The 24,526-nt window shown below is 40.2% G+C and overlaps 1 protein-coding gene across 2 annotated transcripts in view; it reads right to left on the reverse strand.

Moving 5' to 3' along the window:
- Nucleotides 1-24,526, reverse strand: part of filip1l (filamin A interacting protein 1-like) — a 110,408-nt gene that overhangs the window by 6,171 nt on the left and 79,711 nt on the right. Inside the window, exon 5 of one of the 2 annotated variants that reach the window (XM_086282266.1) lies at nt 7,538-10,373. In XM_086282266.1, coding sequence (XP_086138392.1) covers nt 7,538-10,373 — 2,836 coding nt within the window. Of the gene's footprint in view, nt 1-3,908; nt 10,374-24,526 lie in introns of those variants that run through there. The other variant, XM_086282265.1, reaches the window with a different exon arrangement.

Below are 24,526 nucleotides of genomic sequence, written 5' to 3' on the forward strand. Positions count from 1 at the left end.
GGTTCTGGGATCTTTGCTCACCGTTCTCATGATCATTTTGACCCCACGGGATGAGATCTTGCGTGGAGCCCCAGATCGAGGGAGATTATCAGTGGTCTTGTATGTCTTCCATTTTCTGATGATTGCTCCCACAGTTGATTTTTTCACACCAAGCTGCTTGCCTATTGTAGATTCACTCTTCCCAGTCTGGTGCAGGTCTACAATACTTTTCCTGGTGTCCTTCGAAAGCTCTTTGGTCTTGGCCATGGCGGAGTTTGGAGTCTGACTGTTTGAGGCTGTGGACAGGTGTCTTTTATACAGATGATGAGTTCAAACAGGTGCCATTCATACAGGTAACGAGTGGGGGACAGAAAAGCTTCTTACAGAAGACGTTACAGGTCTGTGAGAGCCAGAGATTTTCCTTGTTTGAGGTGACCAAATACTTATTTTCCACCCTAATTTACGAATAAATTCTTTACAAATCCTACCATGTGGATTCATGGATTTTTTTTTCCACATTCTGTCTCTCACAGTTGAAGTGTACCTCTGGTGCAAATTACTGACCTCTGTCATCATTTTAAGTGGGGGAACTTGCACAATCGGTGGCTGACTAAATACTTTTTTGCCCCACTGTACCAACAAGACAGTGTACATCACTGTGACAACAGCTTTATGGTTTTTCCTATAATACCTGGTGGTGTAGTCTGTGATTTTTTTGTCAGTCCAGCTTTATATATTATGTTTAACCCGAGTTCCCAAGCGGTCAGCTGGTGGGTAACAAGGCATCTCCGAAAACGTCAGAGCACTTATGCAAATATGTGATGTCTTGATGAATCGAGCAGGTATTAGAAGTTTACACAGCAACATTCTCGCATGAAAATATCTTAAAAGTTTATTTTGTGACCCAGAAAGAGTAATATTTCAAACTCTGCCACTCTGTGTTCCTCTGCCACTGCCTCGTTTGAGTTTTGGATGAAATGGATTCTGGGATATTGCATTTCGTCATTTCGAGCTGATTGGAGACCAGAACAGCCAATCAGATTTTTTTGCATCCAAGTCTGTGATTGGCTGGTTTTGTGGCACAAATATAACGGTGTACAGAACGAGTTGAGCACGCACGGGCAGAAATGTTGAAAGCGCGAGCAACACATTGTGAGTGAGCGCAAATGCGAAAACTGAGCGAGAGGGGCTGCTATTGTATGTGTGGGTGGATAATAGCAAACGCGGAAATACATTTTTTCCACGCAGCAATGTTTTGTTCACTCAAATTCAGCTTTTCTTTGCTCAAAAATAAATTTCTCCTCAAAATACAACACTTGCACCTGCAAACTTTTTTTTACGTGCGCTCAGAATCGTGGCACAAAAATAACGCCATACAGTTCTTGCACCCATTTTCAGACAAATGCTTTTTTTTTTTTTTTGTTAAGCCACTTAAATGTTGATCTATGATCATGTTTGACAGACATAAAATACTATCTTCGCACCAACGAGTGGATTCCCAAAGAGCTATTAGCCAGGAAATAGTATCAGTGAAAGTGTCTATTAAGACGCCATTCTTAAGGAAGGGAAACACGGCAAAAAAGCTGGTGTATTAGCCTCCCCAGGGCCCGGACATCAACATTATCGAAGCAGTGTGGCATCGTGTTGACAGAGAACAGAACAAACATCCAATAAAGAGCTTTGGATGTCCTTCAAGAAGCCTGGAGAACTATTCCTGAAGACTACTTAAACAAATGACAAGAAAGCTGCCTAAGAGAGTTCAGACTGGGCTGAAGAATAAAGGGGGTTAAATAACGACAAATATTGACTTTCAGGCTTGTTAGAATTGTAAAAAGCTAATTTTTGCTTCATATACTGTATTTCCATGTGTACTGGCTCATTTAAATAAACCACTGCACGTATTTCCCATTTTCTTAGTAAAATATAAAGAAATGAGAGATGCTTCAGGACTTTTACACACGGCTGAGTTTAATCTTTTCACAGCTTTATTCTTCATTTTCCTCATTTTTCAAAAGCTGATTGGTACTGCAAAAAAATGTCTTTGTACTTTACATCAAACATCCCTAAAACAGAATTGATATTAGGAAAGCATTTTAAGATATCTCTAGCAAAAAAAAAAGTTTCAAAAGCCCTTTTCAGTCCAGGCCTCTTAACTTTTTTTATCTGGAGTTCACTGGAGTCAGAAATAAAAACCGAAACCGTCTCTTTGTATGAAAGTGTCATCGATCTGGTATCCTTTTCTCCAGCCCAGTGAAAGTTTTCAGTATTTCCACGAGTTTCATCACTTCACTGATATTATTCCCTGCCGAGCTCCAAACCTCTTGCTGTTAGGAGAAGCGCTCGTGAGGTTTAGAGAATTAAGAAATATTCAGTGAACTACAGCCTTAAATATTCATACGGGGGTATAAATTTCAGAATAAGTAGGGCCTCATGCTTCGGCGGAGCTAATGGTCCAGAAAATCTGACCCACGTCATGGGAGTGCTGTTGATTTTACATGGAGAGAGACCTTAATGTGCGGCTTTGTCCTCTCATATATCAGCGGTACAGCAGGAGTTCAGCTGAGTACTTCCTCCTCTGCCCCACACTCTGCACCGGCACAGCTGTTTCTGTGGCAACCAAACACGAGGTTTGTTTTGGTGCTTGCGTTGCGGTGGGAGAGAGGCTTGCTTTCACAATGTCTGCACTCTCACACTCACGAAGCCTTTTGTTTAGACAAAACCCCAGTACTGCTGTTTATTAAGGGTCAAGGTGGGCTAAAGCACGGAGATCTGCTCTCTTTGTTCGCGCCGTGGTAATCGTTCAATTTTCCTGTCCCTGGCTGATTGATATCAGTAGCTGATTGTTCAAAAGTCACATCAGGATGTCTGGCATTTTTGATGTTTTCTTTCACCCCTGAACAACTCTGCTCTTAATCAGCAGTATCATTGTGAGCTTAGTGTGATTACAGCTTCGCTCTCGCCCAGCAGAAGGGAGCATTGCTGCAGGCTTTTAAATGAAATAGCCTTCCAGTGTGTCACATGATACTCATTCTCCCAGTCTGGCTGGGATACCGTGCACAGATCTGTCTTCCTTGGCTGAACCAGATGAGTTTTATGAATCGAATAAGTTTAAAGTGAGTCAGGGGGTAATTAAGGTCGCAGACAGTAATCCCAGCTGCTGGATGCTTTTCTCAAGGAGAGGTCTAATGAATAGCATCTTGTTTAGCCCCTGCATCGTTTCATCACACCCAGGCGAGCTTTGGATCTGGTTTCCACAGCTGCGCTCCTTCTCACTCATTGGATTTAATGCTTGATTTAATCATCGCCTCGTTGCCACACCAGCTCGTCTGCCTTTGGGTCAGGTTCAACAGTTTTCCTGCAGCACTTGCCTCGCTCCATGAAAAATCAAAGTATGAGTTTGTAATTCATTAAAGTGTATTAGTTTTTAATGGTTATTGGTAAAATGTAAGACTTTGGGTAAAGAGGAAGGCTCGGGGATGGAAAGAAGAGCAATGAACTTTCTCAAATTTGTCTTTCTACCTCTTACAACACTTAATTTGTTGCCCTACTTGTTAACAAAGGTGTGAATCACCTAACAATTAAAGTATGGATCTGGTGGCTTTGATCCAGCTGGAAATACAGAGTAAAATAATTACGATTCTTTGTGTGTGTTTGATTTTAAACAAGCCAATCGTATGATGTAATTCTAGTTTTAGGTTCATGCGTACATAAAATGCCACTGCGATGAGGAAAGCCCATCTGAGGCGTTCATTATCTTTTCCTTAAGACATGAAATGAATTACCTTTTCCTCTTGCATCCTTTCATTCTTGCCTTTCAATCAACCTCCCCTCCCCGACCATCCAGTTCTGACCTTTGGTACAGATTTAACGTGAAGTGAAACGCACGTACGAGGTAACATTTTCAGTCCATGTGGAAGAATGCATATACATAGAAAACATTTGCAGGCTATACAGATGACTCATCTCAAAGGACGTGATTCATGGGAGAAAAGAAAATAAACGTTTTGGTTTTCTACCCAGTCAAAGGCACGCTCGGTAAAAAGAACTTTCAACGAATACGTTTGTGTTCCTGTGACCCAAACACAGTATCAGGTTTTCTGAAGGGGTTTTGTGATGTTTACAGTATGTTTCCTGGAGTGCATTATTCAGTTGCTATGCTCATAACATTGGGAAATAAAGGCATTTTTTTTCCCTCTATTTCCACCACTTTAAAAGTTTTAGGATTTTCTTTGTCACGCCGCATGTTTGGATGAACATAGTCCACTTTTAGTGCAGTGCCCTCTGGTCCCAGTGCTTAGAGGTGGGTGCGTCTTCCTCTCAAAGTAGTGAGCAGCAGTGCTGTCTTCACCTCCTACAGTTCACACCCAACTTCATACAACACCGCTGCATACAGGTAGGCACAACAAAGGGCCTCCACTCAGGAGCAGCTACAGTAGTTTTTGTTCACTGAACATTTTTGGGCCAGATTCATGAAAACACTGAACCAGTGCAAACTGGGTTTTAGGTAAAAAAAAAAAAACAAGTGATGTGTTGGTATTTCCAACAAGAGCACCATGAGAAGGTATGAGGTGTAAACTCACAGATTTTTGTGACAGACAAAGTATAAGGAGGAGAATATTTAAATTGGACTGTGATCCGTAATTTACCGCTAATTGTGCCGATATTGAATACTAACAAAAAGGATGTCTTTTATTTTTTATTCAATTTTTTTGTGCTTCATATTGAAATTAAATACCTGCGCCTGTATTTTGAACACAGCACAACTTTTATAAAACTAAAACTAAAGACACTTTGCACTAACAATCTAGTTACCCCGTTTAGTTAATCTGGCTCTTTATAAGTAATTTTGTTCAACGATGTTGAAGTATTTAACAATTATCCTAAACGTTAACCTGGTCAATGGCATGTTAGCATTACCTGTTTAACTATTAGCAGTTGCCTAATAGCCACATTAGCTGTGAGGATCAGAGAATCATATCTGTTATTAACCTCTGTCTCTCTTCCACAGCATGTCTTTATCCTGTCTTCCTTCTCTCACCCCAACCGGTCGCAGCAGATGGCCGCCCCTCCCTGAGCCTGGTTCTGCCGGAGGTTTCTTCCTGTTAAAAGGGAGTTTTTCCTTCCCACTGTCGCCAAAGTGCTTGCTCATAGGGGGTCATATGATTGTTGGGTTTTTCTCTGTATCTATGAAGCGCCTTGAGGCGACTTTTGTTGTGATTTGGCGCTATATAAATAAAATTGAATTGAATTGAATTGAATTGAGAGTAGCGGCTAGCAGTTAGAGCTATATTTTCAGTCCTGCCCATTTGTAACATATATAGGCAGATGTTAACTTAGTAAGATAATGCTATTGTTTGTGTCTAAAAACTGTTGTTTCTCTTACAGTCCCAGATTAAGTCTGAGAAAAGTTTACCTCCTGGTATGGGCAGCCATACCAACTTCTAAGCACAGGACTACCTCAGATAACCTAGACATACTGTGGTCTTTTTTTTATTTTATTTTTTTGTTTGTTTTTCTTTACTACTTAAGAGAATATTAAAATAGTTTTAATATGTATAAGTTATGATTATATTACTATATCTTTTGCACTATGTCGGACAACTTATACTGTTATTATGTAAAGTTTTTGTATTGTTGTAATCTTTAAAAAAAAAAAAAAACATTGCTCGTCATAGTTTACCCTAAATTTGCAGTAGATAATTTTCCAGATTTCTTTTTTTAGATTTTTTTCAGAATTGTACTTTACATCTTCTTTCAACTGCTCCCTGTAAGGACTGCCACAAGGGTCTTCCGTCTCCTTCTCATTCTGCCCTTTTCCATCATCTTCTCTTTACTCTGACCCTCATGTGAGATTGAAATGTTCCCAACCTTTTTCAAGCCAGCATCACATCATCATCTATTGAGATCTATTCATTTAAATCGAGTTTAAACATATCTTGTTTTCACATTTAATTATATAAAAATGTATGTTGTTAAAATAAGTTTTCAGCCAGTTGAACTATCATTGTTTAGGCCAGTTTCATCTGAGTGTCAGCTATGTTTACCGTTAGCCACTGCTTTCATCTGACCATTTAGGAGTTATAGTTAGCTTATTAGTAACAATAAGCCATTACTTTAGGCTACAGCTCCAATTAGATGCAGAGTATTGATCTTTATATGTGAAGTATTTGTTCACATTTATGTCCCTTTTATATTCATCTATAATTAAAACTATATATAAAGTTTTGTGTTGTGTTTTTTCAGAGAAAAAGAAAAGTCATGACTCCCTACATTTTTTTTCTCAGTGGACCTAATCCTCATCTGTATATGATGTATTTATTGCTTTTGGGTTTCTGTTTGTACTGTTTATCCTTTACGGTCATATGAGTTTTAATGCTTCTATTCATACCTATTCAGGTGCATTCAGTCTTCCCACGTAATACATTGTCTCTGCACATACACCCGCAGGCTTTCTTGTGCTGTTGACCCTGGTTTGAAATCACTGATGTAATCCAGCAGGTACCCTTTGCAGTGCTGCATACACGATTGATGCTAAAAGTTTTCATGGTCCAGTGAATATGTAAGATTGTTTCAGTTATGTTTGAAAAACCACTGCTGAAGAACAACTGCGGCTGTTGCATTTTTAAAAGTACAAGACTCACCTTCCACAGCAGCTTTACGGTGTGCTGCACTAAGGTTTAAAGGTTTTAAGCAGAGTTTCCATTATGTCATTTAAGAGAACTCCCAAGTTCACACAACTGTGGTTTTCTTTCTCAGTTACTGGGTTTCTGTGTCCCGAAGAAGAAACTATGACATCAGCTTATGATTTTAACTCAACCATGTGAGAATCCCTGAGGGGTTTTTGACTTTGCGTTTGTGTCATCTGGTCAAACATAAGCACTGTGTTTTTTATTCTGAAAAATCTTCCACTTGAGTCTAACGGAAAGTGATCTGCAGACATTTTGACTTTGACTCACTGGATTCAAGTCTTTAAGTGTTAAAACGTTACAGTGCATGCAGCACAAATCAAATCAAAGAGCTGATTTTAATCTATTGGCATATTCCCACATTATATGTATTTTTAAAAAGAAAAAATTCAAAACATGCTGGATTTAGTGAATAAATGAAATCGGCAAGCATGGATGACAAACTAAAACATACTTCTTTTTGCACACTTTAATTCTCAGGAAAGCAAACAACTTAATAATAATGCAGTATGTGGAGTATGAAGTATAAAAATTGGTATGATACATCAGTGTGAATAGTCTGACTACATGGCAAATGTGCCACTGAGTACAATACAGTAAGTGCACTTAAGTTAAAACCTTGTGTTATGTCAGATTAATTCAAGTTCTAGTGCTTTATTTTTTTCATGCAGGCACACAGTTGTTTGAACTTTATCACACAGAACCAAGCAAACCAACAAAAATGAAAAGTAAAACATTCAACTGTTTAAGCTCAAAAATGAAGCAAATCAGACGTTTTTTAGGGTATAGAGTTGGGGTATAAGAGGTATCTTATGGGCAGGATGGGATGGAAGGTTTTGGGGGTTATCAGGTCAGTCGTAGGCATTACTTACTGTAATTTGTGATGGCCTTTGGATTGGGGTGGAGGTGGGCTTAATCATGATGCTACTTGTGATTTTGCTGTTGGCTTTGACAGTAGGAGAACTGCAGTTTGCAAGCACCTGAGTCCTTTGTTCCGGAAGTCCAGGCGTGTGGCATGGACTCTGCGTTTGGGACGAAGTGCTGATGCCCTGAATGAATGGGCTCCCTAAGTGAATGTGGATTTTGTTGTCCTCTGTGGTGATGACGTTGGGCCCCAAGCTGGGGGACCTCTGGACCTGCCAGCTGTTCTGCCTTTCGGGGGTCACGCGGAAGACGGCGTGTCCTCCAACAACCTCGACTGGCTCCGTGGATAAGGAGCGGTCGGGGGTGCCTGTCATCACTGATACTATTTGTATTGGTGACATGGCTCTGTCTGGGGTTACAGAGCCACAGGAGTCTGGGGTCATCGCTCTGGAGTATGTAGCCATAGTAAAAGGTGACAGGGCCCTATCTGGTGAACATGGCTCATCAGACACAGAGGAGCTCTTAGATTTTGCTGTTGGGGAAATGGATTTTGCATTAGGGGATATAGATGCATTCTGGATGATGGTAATTCTTTGTTTGGGTGGACCCCCGCTTGTGGGTATGACAGCAGTGCTGGTGAATGACTGGGTGTTTTCTGTGGTTGGACTGGTGATCTCTAGCGTTGCAGTGTTGTGTCCGTGGTCAGGTGTCACTTTAATATGCAGAGGTTGCCCAGGACTGTGGGTCAGCACGACGTCTCCAGGCTGAACATGGCTGCCATTCTGCCGCGGGTGCATTTTTCCATTGACCTGATGAGGAGCGTCTTTGTTCTTAAGGAGTGGGCCTCGTGCTCTTTTCAGGTTGTTGTTAAGATTATTTACATTATTGATAATCGAGGGGCTACATTTGGTGAGCTGCAGCTCATTGCTGTAATTAGCATTTTCTTCTGGTTCGTTCTCGTCGTACAGCTTGCCGTTCACCACTGCACGTTCCAGCGGTGGCATACCCTTGCAGTTGGGAGACATGAAATCAAGTGGGTCTGTCTGAACCTCCTTAGTGGAAACATGCAGGTCTGAAAAGCGCCTGCCGTTCATTCCTGGGCGAAGGCTTTTGCTGAACCGTCGGTATCTTTCCAGCTCTCGAGTGAGCGTCTCCATTTCTCTGGCCAGTTCTTTGTTTCTGACTTCCTGCTGGGTCAGTTTTCTCTGCAGTGTCGAGTGGTCAGTTTTCATGCGGCAAATGGACTCTTCTGTTCCCATGTATTCATGAATCTTCTCTTTCAGAGCTGCCACCTCTCTGGTCAAATGGCTGGACTTGGCCTCCTCTTCCTTAAGGCGTTTGTAAAGGACGTGCTCTTGGTTGCACTCTTTCTTTTCAACCAGCTGGTACTTTGAAAGCTCTTTTCTAGATACTTCCAGCTCTTCCATCAAGGCTTTAGCTTTTTCTTGCTCGTTGTTAAATCTTTTCTCCAGCGATTCAAACGCCTCTGTTTTTAATGATTCGCCTTCCACCACTTTCATGTCTTTTAACTTGCGTCGGAGGCGTTCGACTTCCTGGGTCAAATCTTTTACTTTGTTGTCTTCTTGCTGGAAGCGGTTAGCAATTGGCGTTTTGATATTCTCCTCTTTAGCCTTGTTTCTCAGGTATTCTCTCTCTATTGTCTCAAGTGATTGCAATCTTTTCTTCATCAAGCTTATTTTAGACTCCAAATCGTTACTCTTCTCCTCCTCAGCTCTTAACCTGGCCTTCAAGTCATCCTTTTCCTTTGTAACACTGCAGATTTTCTCCTCAAGCTCAGCCTTTGATCTCAGTGCTTTCTTGCTTTCGTCAATAAGCTTCTCTGTAACTGATGTAACTCTGTCCTGTTCAGCCTGCAGTTTGCCTGTGCTGTTCTGGACTTTGTTCTCCATTTGCTTCAGCTTCTCTGCCATTGCCTTTCTCTCATCCACCAGCATCACTGTGAGAGTCTTTAGCTTGGTGAGATCTTCCTTCAGAGTCAGCTCTGTCTTTCCCAGCTGGCTTTCAGCAGCCTCCAGTTCTTTGACTCTGACTTTGAGGACTTCCAACTCACTGGTCAGAACCTTTGACACCGACCTCTCTTTCTCCAAGTTGCTTTTCAGTGAGCTGCATTCTTGTTTGCTCTTACTGAATGCATCCTCTAGTTTCTCCAAGTCCATGATTCTCTGATTCAGTTTGTCCACTTCAGCTTTCAGGCACCGGTTTTGGCTGGCCTCTTTCTCCAGTTTTTTGTTGAGGTCCCTGCATTGGTCCTCCATTCTGATCAGCTCTTCATCCTTTCCCTCCATTTCAAGTACCCGTTTTCGTAACTCTTCAAGCTCTGACATGAGGCCAGAGTTTCCACACTCACCGCGGCTAATTTTGTCTCTCAGCTCTTGCAGTTCCTCTTCAGCCCTGCGCAGGGTTTTATTGGTCTCCTCCAGCTCATCAAGCTGCCTGCTGAGAGCTGAAAGCTTCTGACGCAGCTGCCTGTTTTGGGCATCCTCACTGGTTAATTTGGCAGTCATGGCTTCCTGTTCCTGATGGTATCGACTGGCTTGGTCACGCAGCTCAGCCTCCAAGCGACAGACCTTTTGCTCCTCTTCCTGCAGACGAGCATTAGCTGAGCTCAGCTCTTCCTGGGCTTGTGAAGAACTGGCACTCAGTTCTTGAACTTTAGCTGTCTGTTGATTCAGCTGCTCGGTAAGACGCTGCTGTTCATCCACAACCATCAATGCAAACGATTTGAGTTTTGTCAGCTCCTCCTTGAGGCTTGCCACCTTTTTGTTGTTTTCTTCGTCTTTGCGTTCTTGGTAGGCCTTTTCCTGATCAATTAACAGCTTTAACCTGTAATAAAAGGAAAGAAAAAAAGGAACATGATTTTTAGGAATTTGATTAGTTAGCTTTTTTCCTGACAAAAGTACGTTATTTAATTAAAAAGCACAAAATATAGAAAATGTAAAAATAGGCGTTAATTAATTTTTCAAACCGTATATAGGTTGATATTTCCTTTTAATATTTACCTTTGTATTTTGTTATCTTTTGATAATTTCTCAATTATTATTTATTTATTTTTTGGCAGCTTAAGTCTTCCATAGAGGGTAAAAATAGAGCATCCTAAACCTAAATATCTAAAATGCTAATCCTGTTTATCCACTAATATTATATAAGAAAACCCCTAAAGGAACTCTACACCCTCACTGTTGTTATCCATACAGTCCAGCTCTCCAAGCTCTGACACATCATAAACACTGTTATTTTCCCAGCATTTCAAAGGAGGAATAAAGTTCTTATGTCATGGAAAGTTTAACACATAATAAAAAAAGCATCACTTTATGTTCTGAAATACCTTTGGTTCATTTTTGTTCCCTCAGTGCCAGCTAATTCTCATATGCTTTGGAAACCTGAGTTCCTGCTCTAAATAGTGGGTCTTAAGTTTAACAATCAGTGAATTTCCGAAGGTTTCCACAGTGGGTGAGGTGGTAGCATAAGACCTACGTCCCCTGTCAGAAAAGAGACACACAGCCAAATGCTGACCTCTGAAAGTGATCATCTGACTGGACAACATGACATATTGCAAGCACAATAAAATATGTCTGTGACCCACTTATAATCTAAATCTGAGGCCTGATTGTTAGCTCATAGAAGGAAATAACTGCATCATTGCACAAGAGCAAATCAGGAAATCAGGATTCAAGCAAAAATGAGAAACACTTTAGAATGTAAACTTTTTTAATGTCTGTCACAGCTGACAAACTGACAAAAATAAAATAAAATCAGAAGCAGTCTGTTTAAGAAAAATAACAAGACCCGACAGGGTAGCATATGTAATATTTATATTTCCACAACTAATGAAATCCCATATTTTTATACTATAGAATATGTTTGCCATGTGATGCAGCTGTAGTCCCTTAAGTACAGTGTGCAGCCCGGGTCAAGGCGTCTGGCACATGCATGCATCACCAAAGTGCCTACAGCCCCTGGAGAAAATATGTTATGACTGCTGTGTGTGCGTCTGCCAGGCGTTTCCACACAGATGGCCCACTGGCATGGAACAATCCTTTAATTAAGGGGTTCCTCTACTACCAACCCTCCTCCCCCTCACTAAACCCACCACCACCTACCCACCCTGCTTTTTTTTTCTTATACTTTTAAAGGAATTCCCCCTGCTTCCAAAAGCAATTACAGCTCCGCAGAGTTTATTCAGAAGACCCCCCCCACACACACACACAAATTCCACATGTACACTTGGGTTGTGGGCCATGATGTAAGTGAGGTACAGTAGGGTGGGTCACTTCTACAGCAGTATGGCATTTCTTTCTTCAGTAGCTGCTAAAGGGCAGTTGGATTTAGGGGGACACATGTAACTAGATCCATGTGCTGCTATTACACAGAAAAACACCCAATAAAGTACATATAAATTTGCATGATTAAGAATAAGACCTAATTATTAGTGTGGTTGTAATGCATTATGGGAGGAAATCTTTTTATGGACAAGTAAAAATAAACTTATTTATAGTAAATTATGTTGAAATTTTCTAATAAAGATGTACCATTCTAATATTGGGTATAGTCAGAGTAGAGCATTGAACTAGAGGTGGTTAGATCAATCCAAATATAGATAGCAACGCTGGTATCGGTATCGTATCGATACTGAAGCGCCAGGGTTGATACTTTATATAAATATAACTCTAACATGCACTGTGAAAATTGTCTGAACCTTTCTGTTTCTCATGTTTTATTTGCTTATAGCACATTTAAACAACAGAAGGTGACCCAAAGCGCTTCAGAGACAGGCACAAGGTGCCAAAAACACCCAGTTTCAAATGCATGAAAAGCTTAAAAGTGTGTTTTCTTGTGCAAACTAATTATTGTAGAAAGTAAAAGTCACAGTGATTTATTGATCATTAACATATGTTAATCATTTGGAAACTGATGAAGATTCATCTCATAAATCATGACACCCTGCTCTATCGGTATCGGTATTGGTATCAGCGATACTCACCCTGTATTTGGTATCCGAGCGATACCAAAATTTATAGTATCACACAACACAAGATTGCATCATCCTTTATAGTTTAGCTTTTCATGGTAAACTCAAAGTATATTTACTCAGCTATTATACTTTAGTACCATTTTTTTGGAAAGGTTCCCCGGTATATTACTTTAAACTTCAGTCAATTACATTTAAACAACTACAAAAGCTCTATTCACTTTTACTACTTATATTCCAGTTTAACTTAAAACAGAGACAATCTACACATTTTGATCTATTCTGGTGAAATTACATGAAAAAGTTGAAGTTATATGGAGGTATATATTAATACACACTTACACGTATGTCAGTTTTAAAAAAATGATTTATGTCTTGAATAAACTACTTTGATTTTTGCATATAGAGGATTGATATGGCTGCTATGCTGGGGTTATTAGGTGACATGGTGTTCAACAGTGTATTAAACAAATCTCCAATCATGCTTTTTCATTTCAAGGAATCTGATAGCCCCAAGGACTTGCACTTTTCTGTCTGGGTTTTATCAACATAGCTTGCTCTTGTTTTTAATCCTGTCTCCTACACATGTTGATTGCAAATCATGCCCAGGACTACAAAGTGCTTGCCAGTGGTGTCATCAAAATACTTATCGCCTCATCAGGAGCCATGCATGTGCTGAAAGGTTGCTTTTTCTTTGATTAGATTATGCGTGTGAAAAGCTGCAAAGCAAAACTCCTCTACAGCAGGCAGACATGTCCTTTTCAAACCAGTTTGTAATCACTATTTATTTAATCTCTTATCTCTGTCCCCACTGTTTTCCTAGTGATGTCATCGGCGAAAATAGAAAGATCAACATACTTTGTTCCCTAGTATTACTGGAAACTCTGTCACTCTGGCTTAAAAAAAAAAAAACATGTTAAAAAAAAGTCCTGAAATGGATATTAATCCAAATTACTGCATGCAAGAGAACTTTGCATCACTAAAGACAAATTCTACCTCCTTTGTAGGACTATATTACTCTGTGCCTGATGTACTCTGTGGTACAGAAAAAAATCTTTAAATCAGATAATTTGTTCCCGGACTTCTTCTCATCAGGGACACACAGAGAGATGAATGTAATTGGCCAACAGAGCAACATCTGAGACCATTTTGGGTTGTTAGATATAATTTAGAGCACACTGCATGTTGCATGGATGCGGCAAAAACAGACATAGTGACACTTGGTGAAAAAAAATACGATGGACTTATCTATCGTGATGTCACCCATTGTTCCACACCTTGAGCTGTCAACGTTACCATATTAGCCAAAGCTGTTTTTCAAGCCAGACGTTAGCTTTTATTGATAAAAGGGTGGATGGCTAAGTTAGCAGCTAATACTAGCTAGCTTGGTTAGCAAGCTGCATTCACAAAGTGCAACACAACAGACCCATATCAGTTAATTAGTGTAATTAGTGTAGTTAGAAATAATAGAGTAGTAGAATTTCCCTCAGCACATCTGAAGGACAAACTTTTTGGATGGCCTATACCATAATAATCTAATATTAGTCAGATAATTTATTAAAATGCAACATACATACAGTGAAGGGGTCCAGTTTAATGACTCAAAGTAGTGGATGAGGCTTAGCAGACTCCGATCAGCTTCAACTACCTGTGTCAGGGAAGCTCAATTGTCCAGCTGGATAAGTTATTAAAAAAATTATCCCACTTAGAGTTGTTATGAGAGGGGGAAACTATCCATAGAGGCCAAAACCTTTTTTCTTTTTCCTCTTTTTTTGGTCAAAGTTGAAAACATGTTTTCTAATGCTTTGGTCTTCCATTTTAAAATGGGAGCCTTCCACGATTGACTCCTTTCTGGAGCCAACCTCAGGTGGCACCTAAAGGAAGTACAATCAAACTTTTAAATGATGGTTAGTAGCTCAACCTACCTGCTGTCACCATCTAATTTACTATGTGTGTTGCATTTTCAGGGCCACATTTTGAACCCCATCACGTTACATTTTCAGCATTGCAAGAGTGTAGCTCCTTTACGCAGAGATCTGTGATTCTTGAAAAAAGAACAGTTTAACAGCTATCACTATTACCACTCATGGAGCAGCATGTGCAAACTTTGCATCAGGTACTAATCTCATTCAGAGCGGTTTCCCCAGGAAGACAGATGCATAGTCACCACTGTCAGTCGTTAAATGTCATGGAAAAACAAGTCGTGCTGAGTGATTTAGTGTGTTAGGGTCCTTGAGTGGATATCTTAATGTTATATTATATTTTCCTTTTCTCTCAAATGTACGATAACATGAATGCACTCAAAGAAAAGGAAACATCCAGTCGGGAACTCTCAGCCAAGTCCATATGGGAGACACACTAGCACACATTACAGCTTTGCCGAGGGCTTCCCTCTGTTTTTATGCTGGAAACTGTGGCTCACCCGCTGTGTGTAAAGTGCCGCTGCACCTCCTCTGCGGGTTGCTGTGCCATTTCCTCACCGCAAGCGATTAGGTCATGTATGTATAGACTAATATATCCTGTGCACATACATGAACATCTCCTCCTTCTTTAACAGATGCTGGTGTGACAACAGTTCAAAGGGAGGACACTGATTGATGAGGTCCACGGACTGTATTTAAAATCCGCACAGGCCAAGTGATATGCCCCCAGAGTGCAATCAAAACGCGTGATATATGTTGTTCGGGTATTTATTAACTTCCTGCTAGTGGTATTATGATTAATAACATGGTGTGAACCAAACAGAGACCTGGATGTGACTCTCCTGAAACATTCGGGTCTTAAGCACCAAAACTGTTTTACTTACTTTAAACACAGCTGCTGTTTTATACAATGCAGTTAATGGCACTACTCTTAATTGGTGTGACTTGAATTAATATAATATACTTATTACTATCATCACAGAACTATGCCATCTGCTATTGCACACGCACTCAGTCGCACACAGTCATTTTTCTTGTCGTTACACATGGGACCCAAATATTTGTGTGTAATTCAATTAGGCGTACATTGTGTACTAATTTCTGCTTATTATTTGACTTACATAGCACGCAACGAGGAACATTTAGGACCTTACCTTAGATTTCCCTAATTTTACAGTCTACATATTTTAGTTGTCATATTAAGTGCTCCTTTCCGATCATTTCTATTAAATTCATTCAACTTTTATAAGAATTTCTCAGCAAATATGCAAAAAGATACTTGGGAATTAAAACCCCCACAATGGTGTCTAATTAAGTAGAATCTAATGTCTTAATTTTCCTATGCAGCTGTTTTAAAGAAGACACATTTCAGATGTAACTTACAGTAACTATACAAAATATAATTTAAAAGAACAACCAGAATGACAAGATGCAAGTCTGAAAATCTGTGTGCGTTCAGGCTCATCAAGGGAGCAGCTCTTTTAAAGTTTTGAAAGTTCTTCTCCTCAAAGGCAATGTTTTGTGTGCCTACCTGTGCCAGCGGCTCTCTCTCCCAGCTTTACTGCCACAAGCTCATGATCAACTTGCCGTACAACACCCGGGCTCTCGGCTCTCCCGCTCTCTCTCTGATTCTCAGACTCTTAGTAGCAGTAATGTGGGCATTCCTGCAGTCAGACCAAACAATAAGGGATGTGCTCCCTGCCTATGGACCATTACATCATCAACATGTCCTTATATGGAGCTTTGCATTGCAGAGGCTCACAAGAAGGGGGTGTGCTTGCTCGCATGTGTAACTGCGCTTGAGCAAGCCTGCTGGAGTAACTGTTTAACTAAAGGTTGTGGCACAAAAAAAATAAGAAGGGAAAAGGTATGCCTTGTCGTATGTAATGTGTGAAATATCTGCACAGTCTGTCAGTGCTCTAGAGGCCGAACAGTAAGCGAGGACAGATGAAGAGTTCGAGTTACAGTATGTCCTTATGGGCCTTGTCATCTTAACTAATTTTTTCAGCCAAGGGAGAAGAGGGGAAAAAATAATCAGCTTGCAAAGTTAATAAGAGATTCTTGGATGCGGATTTGTAACTGAGACCAGTGCTGGAGAACATGACAAGACTTGTAACGCATACTGTATCTTTGTGAAATGTATACACAGCCCACTCCTAAGAGATCCCCTGGCATTTAGTCTCTCAAAAGGTTTGTTAGTGATGCTGATTAAGCTCAGGGAGTGTTTCCCTTATAGCCACCTAGTAGCAGAACCTGTTTAGTGTCATGGAGCGGTGAGCACAGTTAGTATGCTGTATTATGGAAATTCGAGTTAAAACCTATTTAGTTTCAAGCATATTAGAGTGATGAAAAAACATAAAATGTAGTTTCTTCTCCCTAGGCAGTGTTTTTGTCCACACAATGGCAGATTTAGTTACCAAGTACTGACCTGTTCTTTCACCAAACATGGCCCATTATGTCAGCCAGGTCTTCTTTTTTTTAAACTTTTAAGCACTATTTACTTTTTTCCATAAATGTCAGATGTAAAAGTAGTAGAGAGCTCATTTTTACTACCTCATTTAGTACAGTTAGGAAATGGCTGGAGTAACGATGATTTCTCCGCACATGCTCAGTGGGATTCTGTGAATTCTGTTGAAAAGGAAAAGGATCGTTTGAACCTAATTTTGAAGGGGGGGGGGGGGGGGGGGGGGTGACTGCAGGTTTAAAACTAATTAATTATGGATGTTATGAAACCAGATTTTTTTTTTTGTACCAATATGAGTAGATTTGCTTGATTTACCTAATACGATGCCAAAACAAGTCTTGTTTTTTGTTTGGTACATTGTGTCAGTATAAGCATTTATATAATGTTATTCATTGCAAACATCTGAGCTGACGGAACAAAGTTGATTTCGCAACAGCAGTTCCAGCTATCTTAAATAAACCTGTGTATTTCAGCATAAGAATGATAATATTTTGGATATTGTTGTATGCTGAATTGAACACATCTGGATGCCATTTTTTAGGTGCTTCGCTAAGCTGGAAATATCTCTTTCCTTTGTCTGAAAAGCACAAAAGAATCATTTGCATATTGCCTTTTTTGTAAATCAATTATCACCCCTTATTCATCCACCCACAACACGAAGTACTTCCATACCCAACTCTTACTGCTTTTCTTATCAATGAGTAAGGGTGGAGCTATTGAAGTATCTCATGTGACATCATGTGGGCAACTGATGCATAGTTGGACATGATACAATCACCGGTTGCTAGGGGAAAATGTGTATTCACCAACTGATTACAGAAGTTCTGGGGCATTGCTGGCTGTCATTGGGTAAAGAAGCAGTACCAAAAACCTCCTGTAATTGGTTTTGTTGTTAGAGGATTGCTAAGATTTCCTGTAGTTATTTCTCTATGAATAATAACTATAAGCTCAGCGGTAATAAACTTGAAAAAGTGTGACACAAACTGGATTCGCCTTGCATCCGACTTAGGACAGTTTCACTACAGCTTGGAGAGTGGCTGGGGAAGTCAGTCAGTTCCACTCAAACTACAACCGCAGCAATATCCCAGCACCCAAAACAATCACTGGGAGGATTTTTACCAACTGGTTGGGGAATACACGTGCCAGGCGGTCACTGACTGGTCTGTAGGCCTGCATGACTGGGGTCTTATTCACTCGATCCTATATTGTCACCATGATTCTCACACTTCAAAAATGGTACACAAGCTAACATCGTGTGGTTTGTGGTCACATGTCTGCAAAACCTCAATTGCAGCAGCTGCACTGGTCACCATCTTCCACATATAGTTGTCCTGTGCTTGTTGGCACCCTCCTCCTTCAGCGCATAAGGATAGACTAGAGCGCTCGATTTATATGCTGCCTATGTTACCTAGGGTAGGGTAGCCAACATAGTGTAGGGTATCATGAACATTTGTTCTGGCTACATTCCTAAAATAGCTATGCTAATACGGTTGCTGCTAGCTAGCATACAAGATTTTATCATGACTGCATATAGCCTAGTATAAGTAAGTTAGTAGTGTATTGATGTACTTTTCTTTTCTAAAATTAACATATTTCGCTCAGTTTATATGTAAAAATAAAAAAGCAGCTCATTAATAAAAACAGTGTGTGTTGTGTGTGCAAACTGTATTAAATACAGACAAAAAGTGGGACTATTTAATGGTTAAAAAACTAAGTTTCCCTCACTGTAGGTTTGTCTGCAGTGGATATAGTGGTTTGATGGCACAACAAAATAAGAATGATTACTTTACAAGTAAGAAGCTTACATTTTACAAATTTAGAGCGAGCTAGTAGAAGTTTTGTTCTGTGCACCAAGAGTATATTGAGATTGAGATGCAGATATACTTGAGTCATAGCCAATTAATAATTAATAATCCAATCATTTGTTGTTTAGTCTCCTGCAGAAATAGAAAGAAGGCTTAAGTAAGATGATTAGATATGTAATTAGATATCTGTCTGTTTTTAGGCCTGCTTTTGATGATGGGGGAGGGGGGGGGGGGGGGGGGGGTTAGTATTACAATTTCCCCCACTTAGTGGGCTGGTGTATTTCAAGTGATCTGAGTATGGGGAGAAATGTCTCTCATACACATCAGAACAACTTTCTCTGGTAAAATAAACTTGTGTGACTATGGTCATGTGTTTTTATTAAATATGAATCTGGAGGCTGAAACATAGAATCTAAAGCAGCCATCATGGCCCAGGAGCAAACAACATCTGCTTCCCAGCATATTTTTCACAACTTATTTGCTTATTTATCTTTTCAAAATCCAAAGTATAAAGATTACACATTGGAGCTCTGCCTTTGGACTGAGCCAGGTTATGAGAAAGTCTGAAGCAACGGTTGGGTGGTTAAACATCTTACCTGTGTGGTGAAAAGTGGCTTTAAGCTAATGGCTCCACAAACAAAACAATGGCGTTCCACACTGTGATGTAATCACAGCTTAAGTCAGCGCACATCAGTCTTTATCTGTGGCGCATTGTTTGGCTCAAAACGCCAAAGTCTTAATTTTTTTCTTCATCGGGGGTGTTCTCACCTTACTCTGAAAATTCTCAGCCTTTAACTGAAGACAGAAGCCACAGTGTGTCACCTATTGTCACATGAGGGGCGCAAATTTAATCTTTAAGTGAGGTTTCCCAGTTTTTCGTGGGAATAAATGTGCCCAGTATATTCCAGACAATAGGAGTGGTGACACTTCAGGAGCATTTCAGCGAGTGACATAACTAGCTCCTGACAAACATGGTGCGAGAACGGCAAGGTTTCATGCTCGGTGTAAGGTGACAATGCATGGCAGACAGCAAATGAGTTACATAACAGTTTGTAAAAACACAAAGCATGTTCTACGAGTACGTGCTTCAGGCAGTCGCAGTTATAAGTGATTCCAGCAGTGTAAGGGAATAACGAGGGCAAGAGTCTTCCTGTCTCCTGCCCACTAAATACAATATGTCATGGCTTCACAATGGCTGAGGTCACTGTTGCTAAATGTTACGAGCTCTGCCAACTGAGCTGAAGGAACTGGATTTTCTGGGTAAATTTAAAGCGACAGTAGGGCAGGATTAATATGTTAAAGATGTGACCATGTTAAACTTACTTGATGACCAGGATACAGATTAAAGGCTCGCAAGTGTTCAATCTACATGCCCATCTGACTTTATGACCCTTCCTGTCAGCTGAACGCTATGCAGTATGAGGAAAAGTCGGTATTATCATTTATTTCTGGCATCACAAGATGTAATTGTGCATTGACCATACAATAATACTGGAAATGATGCTTTTACATTGAAATTGAGTTAGCGTTCAAGGCCACAAGCATCTAGGAAGCGTTTTCATCAGAGTCTGGACAACTTTAAGGCCGGAAATGTAAAACCCAAACTTTGTCCAGTGGCGTATTCCAAGCAAAATTCAATTTAGCCGATACAGCGGATGCCAGCATACACAATCTGAGTCTATGTCTGTTCATTAATAGTGCACGGAGCAACGTTCGTGAGTCGCAGCGGGTGCCAGACACGACTCACGAATTCCTAAAAGGAAGTAAACTCAAAACATGTGGCCCAACAAGTTATGTTTAAAAAAAAAATCCAATTAATCACAGTGTTTTTTAACCAATTGGAGGAGACTGTTGTTGGAGGACAATGAATGAGGCTGTGTGAAAAGCAAGTCTGTGCAAAGAGTGTTGGTAGAAGCCAAAGATAGCATGTCTTTCAGGTCAGGAAGTTCCTGTGCAAACACACAAAATGTGATTTTGTTTGGTGTCTTGAACAGGTTATATATCACCAACTAAAAAGAGAGGGACTGGGTAGAGCTTTCTGTATGGGAATTGTCACATGTTACTCAACAGCTAAAGACCAAAGAGATGGGAAGCTAAAGCACAAGCAGAAAGACATCGTTGCCTACTTTTCTGAGACTGAAGTCTTCACTCATTTCATAGACGAGCTGTTTTTTTCAACCTTTTGAAAATCTGCACAGTGCAATACTTAGTGTGATGGATTACCATCAGCACGATCTGTTATAGCGATGTGTTTTTCCCCATTTCCCTGCAATAAAGTGTTTGTTCTTGGAACAAACAATTCGGTCATCCAAAATAAGACCCTGTTTCTAAATCAGGACATATTCAGAGCCCTGAGTACTGTACACTTGAAACAGATGTCAAGGATCAAACACAAGAGCGGGCCACACAAACATGTTTGCTGTGACAAGCCTCTGCCAAATGACAAATAGTGTGGGGATGAAGAGGTGTTATGCAACCTCAGTGGAATGACTATGGCGCTGACTATACACAGAAGAATGAAGGTTTGGGATTTGGTTTGGATGAGCAACGTGTGCTTTTTGAACTCATCCAGTCTCAAGGCACGGTCTTCCGCCATTTCAACATGTTCTTTTGGACCTGGTATTAGTGAGAATTCCAGATGTGTACGAATGAGACATGATGTGCTTATCTCGTACATGAAGCATTAGTGGGTCTGAAAGACTGATGGCCTGCTTTCTAGTGCTTTGTTCAGACTGACACTATCATGGTTTCCGGTGTGATTCTGACTGGGGATGATACATCTTTGTCATCACAACAAGAACAGTTGAATTGTACTGTGGAGGAAAAGTAAAGCCTTATTTTCAGAGTTTGAAGTTGGCTGAGGTGTAAAAGTATTGGTTAAGGAATGATGGAAAGATGCATGACACATAAGTCACATGAAATCGGCTGATTCTGTTATTTACGTGGTTAAAGGGAAGCACACCGAGTTTGAGTTCTAACATTAATCACCAGGTCTTGAAATGAGTTAATATGACCTCAGATAAACTACAAAACAAGTTTGGGCAGTTTGCTGCTCTGGAGCATTCAGGCGTGTGTTAACACAATGCCAAGGACAGACATCAGCAGTGAGCTTAGAAAAGCAGTTATTGCTGCCCATAAATGTGGGCAGGGTTATGAGGCCATTTCCAAACGATTTGAAATCATCCTATAATGAGAAAGATTATTAAGTAGCAGAAAACATTTAAGATAACTGTCAGCCTTTCCAGGAGTGGATGTCTCAGCAAATTCACTCCAAAGTCAGACTGTGCAATGCTCAGAGTAACTGCAAAAAACCCCAAGAGCTGCGTCTCATATAGTGTGTTATATAGTCTGAAGCACGGTAGTGGAGGTGTGGTGATTTGGGCTTGTTTTGCAGCCACGGGACCTGGACACCTTGCAGTCATTGAGTCAACCATGAACTCTTCTGCATGTCAAAGTATTCTAGACTAGTATTCTAGGACATCTGTCCTGGATCTACAACCGAATAGCTGACCAGTCAAAGTTCAGAACTCAACCTAACTGAAATGCTGTGGTGGAAAATGAAGTGATGTTATAAAGAAGAGAGGGCCTAAATTCCCCTACAATGATGTAACAGACTGATAAAGTGACAAAGAGCTTGTAGGCTCTACAAGCTACTGAAGGATGGGATGTATTTACCTTTTCACACTGCTTCTGTATTTCAGCTTCATTTTGTTTAAATATACAATGAAATGGTGAAATCTACCACATGCTGTTTCACACCTCAGGTTAGATTTAAATCATTTTAGATGTTGCTAAGGACCAGATGATTTTTAAAAATATATTTATGCAAAACAATGTTTTATTTAAAGAGTATTTAACGATATTGTGTGTTCCTTTTTTGTTCCTGTTTCATAAGATCATTTTCTTTTCTTCTGTAAATTTAGGTGCAGCTTGAAATGATTTTACGGTGAAACTTAGTAGACTTCCTGAATTGTGGTTTATCTTTGGACATGGATCTGCATAACCAAAATCAGTCTTTTATCAACTCCGAAGCACATGCTGCAAAATTACTTCAAATTTGTGGGGGAAAAGAATGAGAATAACATCACAGTGAAGTACAAATCATGTCAGGGTGATAATAAGTGTGTGTCAGACACATGACATTTACACAAAGCATTTGAAGACTAAGAACAGCTCTACAGAATTGTGCAAGTGACAGAGCTCCTGAACCACGGTCAGCAGCAGACCACATGAACTGGACGGGCAACTTTGACAGGGAGGGAATCGACTCAAGTCATTTTGCTATTCCATTAAAAAAAAAAACCCATGCACCTGCACTCACACACCCTCTGTGCATAATTACAACCATATATAAGATGGTACAGTCAGAGAAATGTAGCCACAGTTCTAAAAAAATGCAAAAATATCTGTCTTAGATTTCAAATGCAAAGCTTTTCTCTGTATTACTGTATTTAAATCCAAATCCAATTTATTTATACAGCACATTTAAAAACAGAAGGTTTGCCCAAAGTGCTGTACAGAAACAAAAGGGGAAAACACAAGATAAAACCATTGACACTCACATTAAAACATAATAATACACATAATAGCTTACAACATGATGCACCTTGAGGCTGATTTGGCCCTATATAGATCAAATTTAACTGAATTACATTGAAAGCTGGAGACACACAGGGGAAGCGTTTTCTCTAGGTGCAGAAGTGGATCCATGAACTCACCACGCACTCGTACAGCTCACTGTGTGCACAGTATCATGCTTAAAATCAACTGCACAGACCTCTTTTTAGATTCAAAGAGTAGTGCTGTACTGCACTATACCGTGCATAATACTGCAAATTTTGGTATTGATCCAATAACAATTAAATACAGGGCCAATATAGGTGATATTGGTGGTGTGGGTGTTTAGGTTTTTCCAAATTGCATGAATAAGTGTAACTTATAGTTTAAGTATGTAAGCAGAATTCAGTTGAGGGGATCCAGTGACTTTATTGGGCGAACTTGGACCGTTGAGGCCCGTCCTGAACAGCAGCTGCTAACTTTTAGTTCATCTAAAGCTGTCACTACAAGGGAAATTAACAGGCTTGCGGTAATTGCTCTGTAGGTATATTGTGACAATTTACTTTTAAATGTAAGGTTTCCCAGTGCTGGTAAATCGTTGCACAGATAACAGGGGAGCAGGGAAGTGCTTCTGAGTGCATATTTGTGCATATATATATATATATATATATATACAAGGTATGAATCTGATAAAACCATTAATGTCCAAACCAGATGGAAACCAGAGATAAAGCAGAGTGTGTGTTTTTTTTCAAATAACACATGTGCACATTTTTTGCCCCCTAGCAATATGTTTAAGGATCTGATCCACTGGCTGCATGAAGCAGAAGCAGACAAAGTCAGACAAAGACACACAGTCACTCTCTCCACTGAGTGTGGTTTCTGCTGCCATCACGGACAAGGCCCGGTCTTGCCCAGCACACTTGAGGGCTGTCTAACACACACGTGCGTGTACAATACACACAGCCCAGGGGCTGATTACCTGACATACATACATGACATCATCGCCTTGTAATCAAATCCATATGTCAGCTTCCCTCCTCTTCCACCTCCTCCTTTTAAGGTCTATCTTGCACAGGGTTGTCTCATTTTTGCATCTAACCCGTGGCTCCTTAACCTTCGTCGTATTTGTCACTCTCCTCTTTTTCCTCCTCTGCTTCACCGGTTTTTCCCTATTTTTGCCCACCTCCTCCATCTGTCTCTTGTTTCTAATCTTAGCGCAGGCCTCAGCATGAGCTCTGTTAAAATGGAACATGATT

Source organism: Aulonocara sp. 'chitande type north' Nkhata Bay, linkage group LG23 (assembly GCF_057382095.1).
Source record: "Aulonocara sp. 'chitande type north' Nkhata Bay isolate Kocher_YH1m ecotype deep benthic linkage group LG23, A_spYH_male_GT1.1, whole genome shotgun sequence".
Lineage (NCBI taxonomy): Eukaryota > Metazoa > Chordata > Actinopteri > Cichliformes > Cichlidae > Aulonocara > Aulonocara sp. 'chitande type north' Nkhata Bay.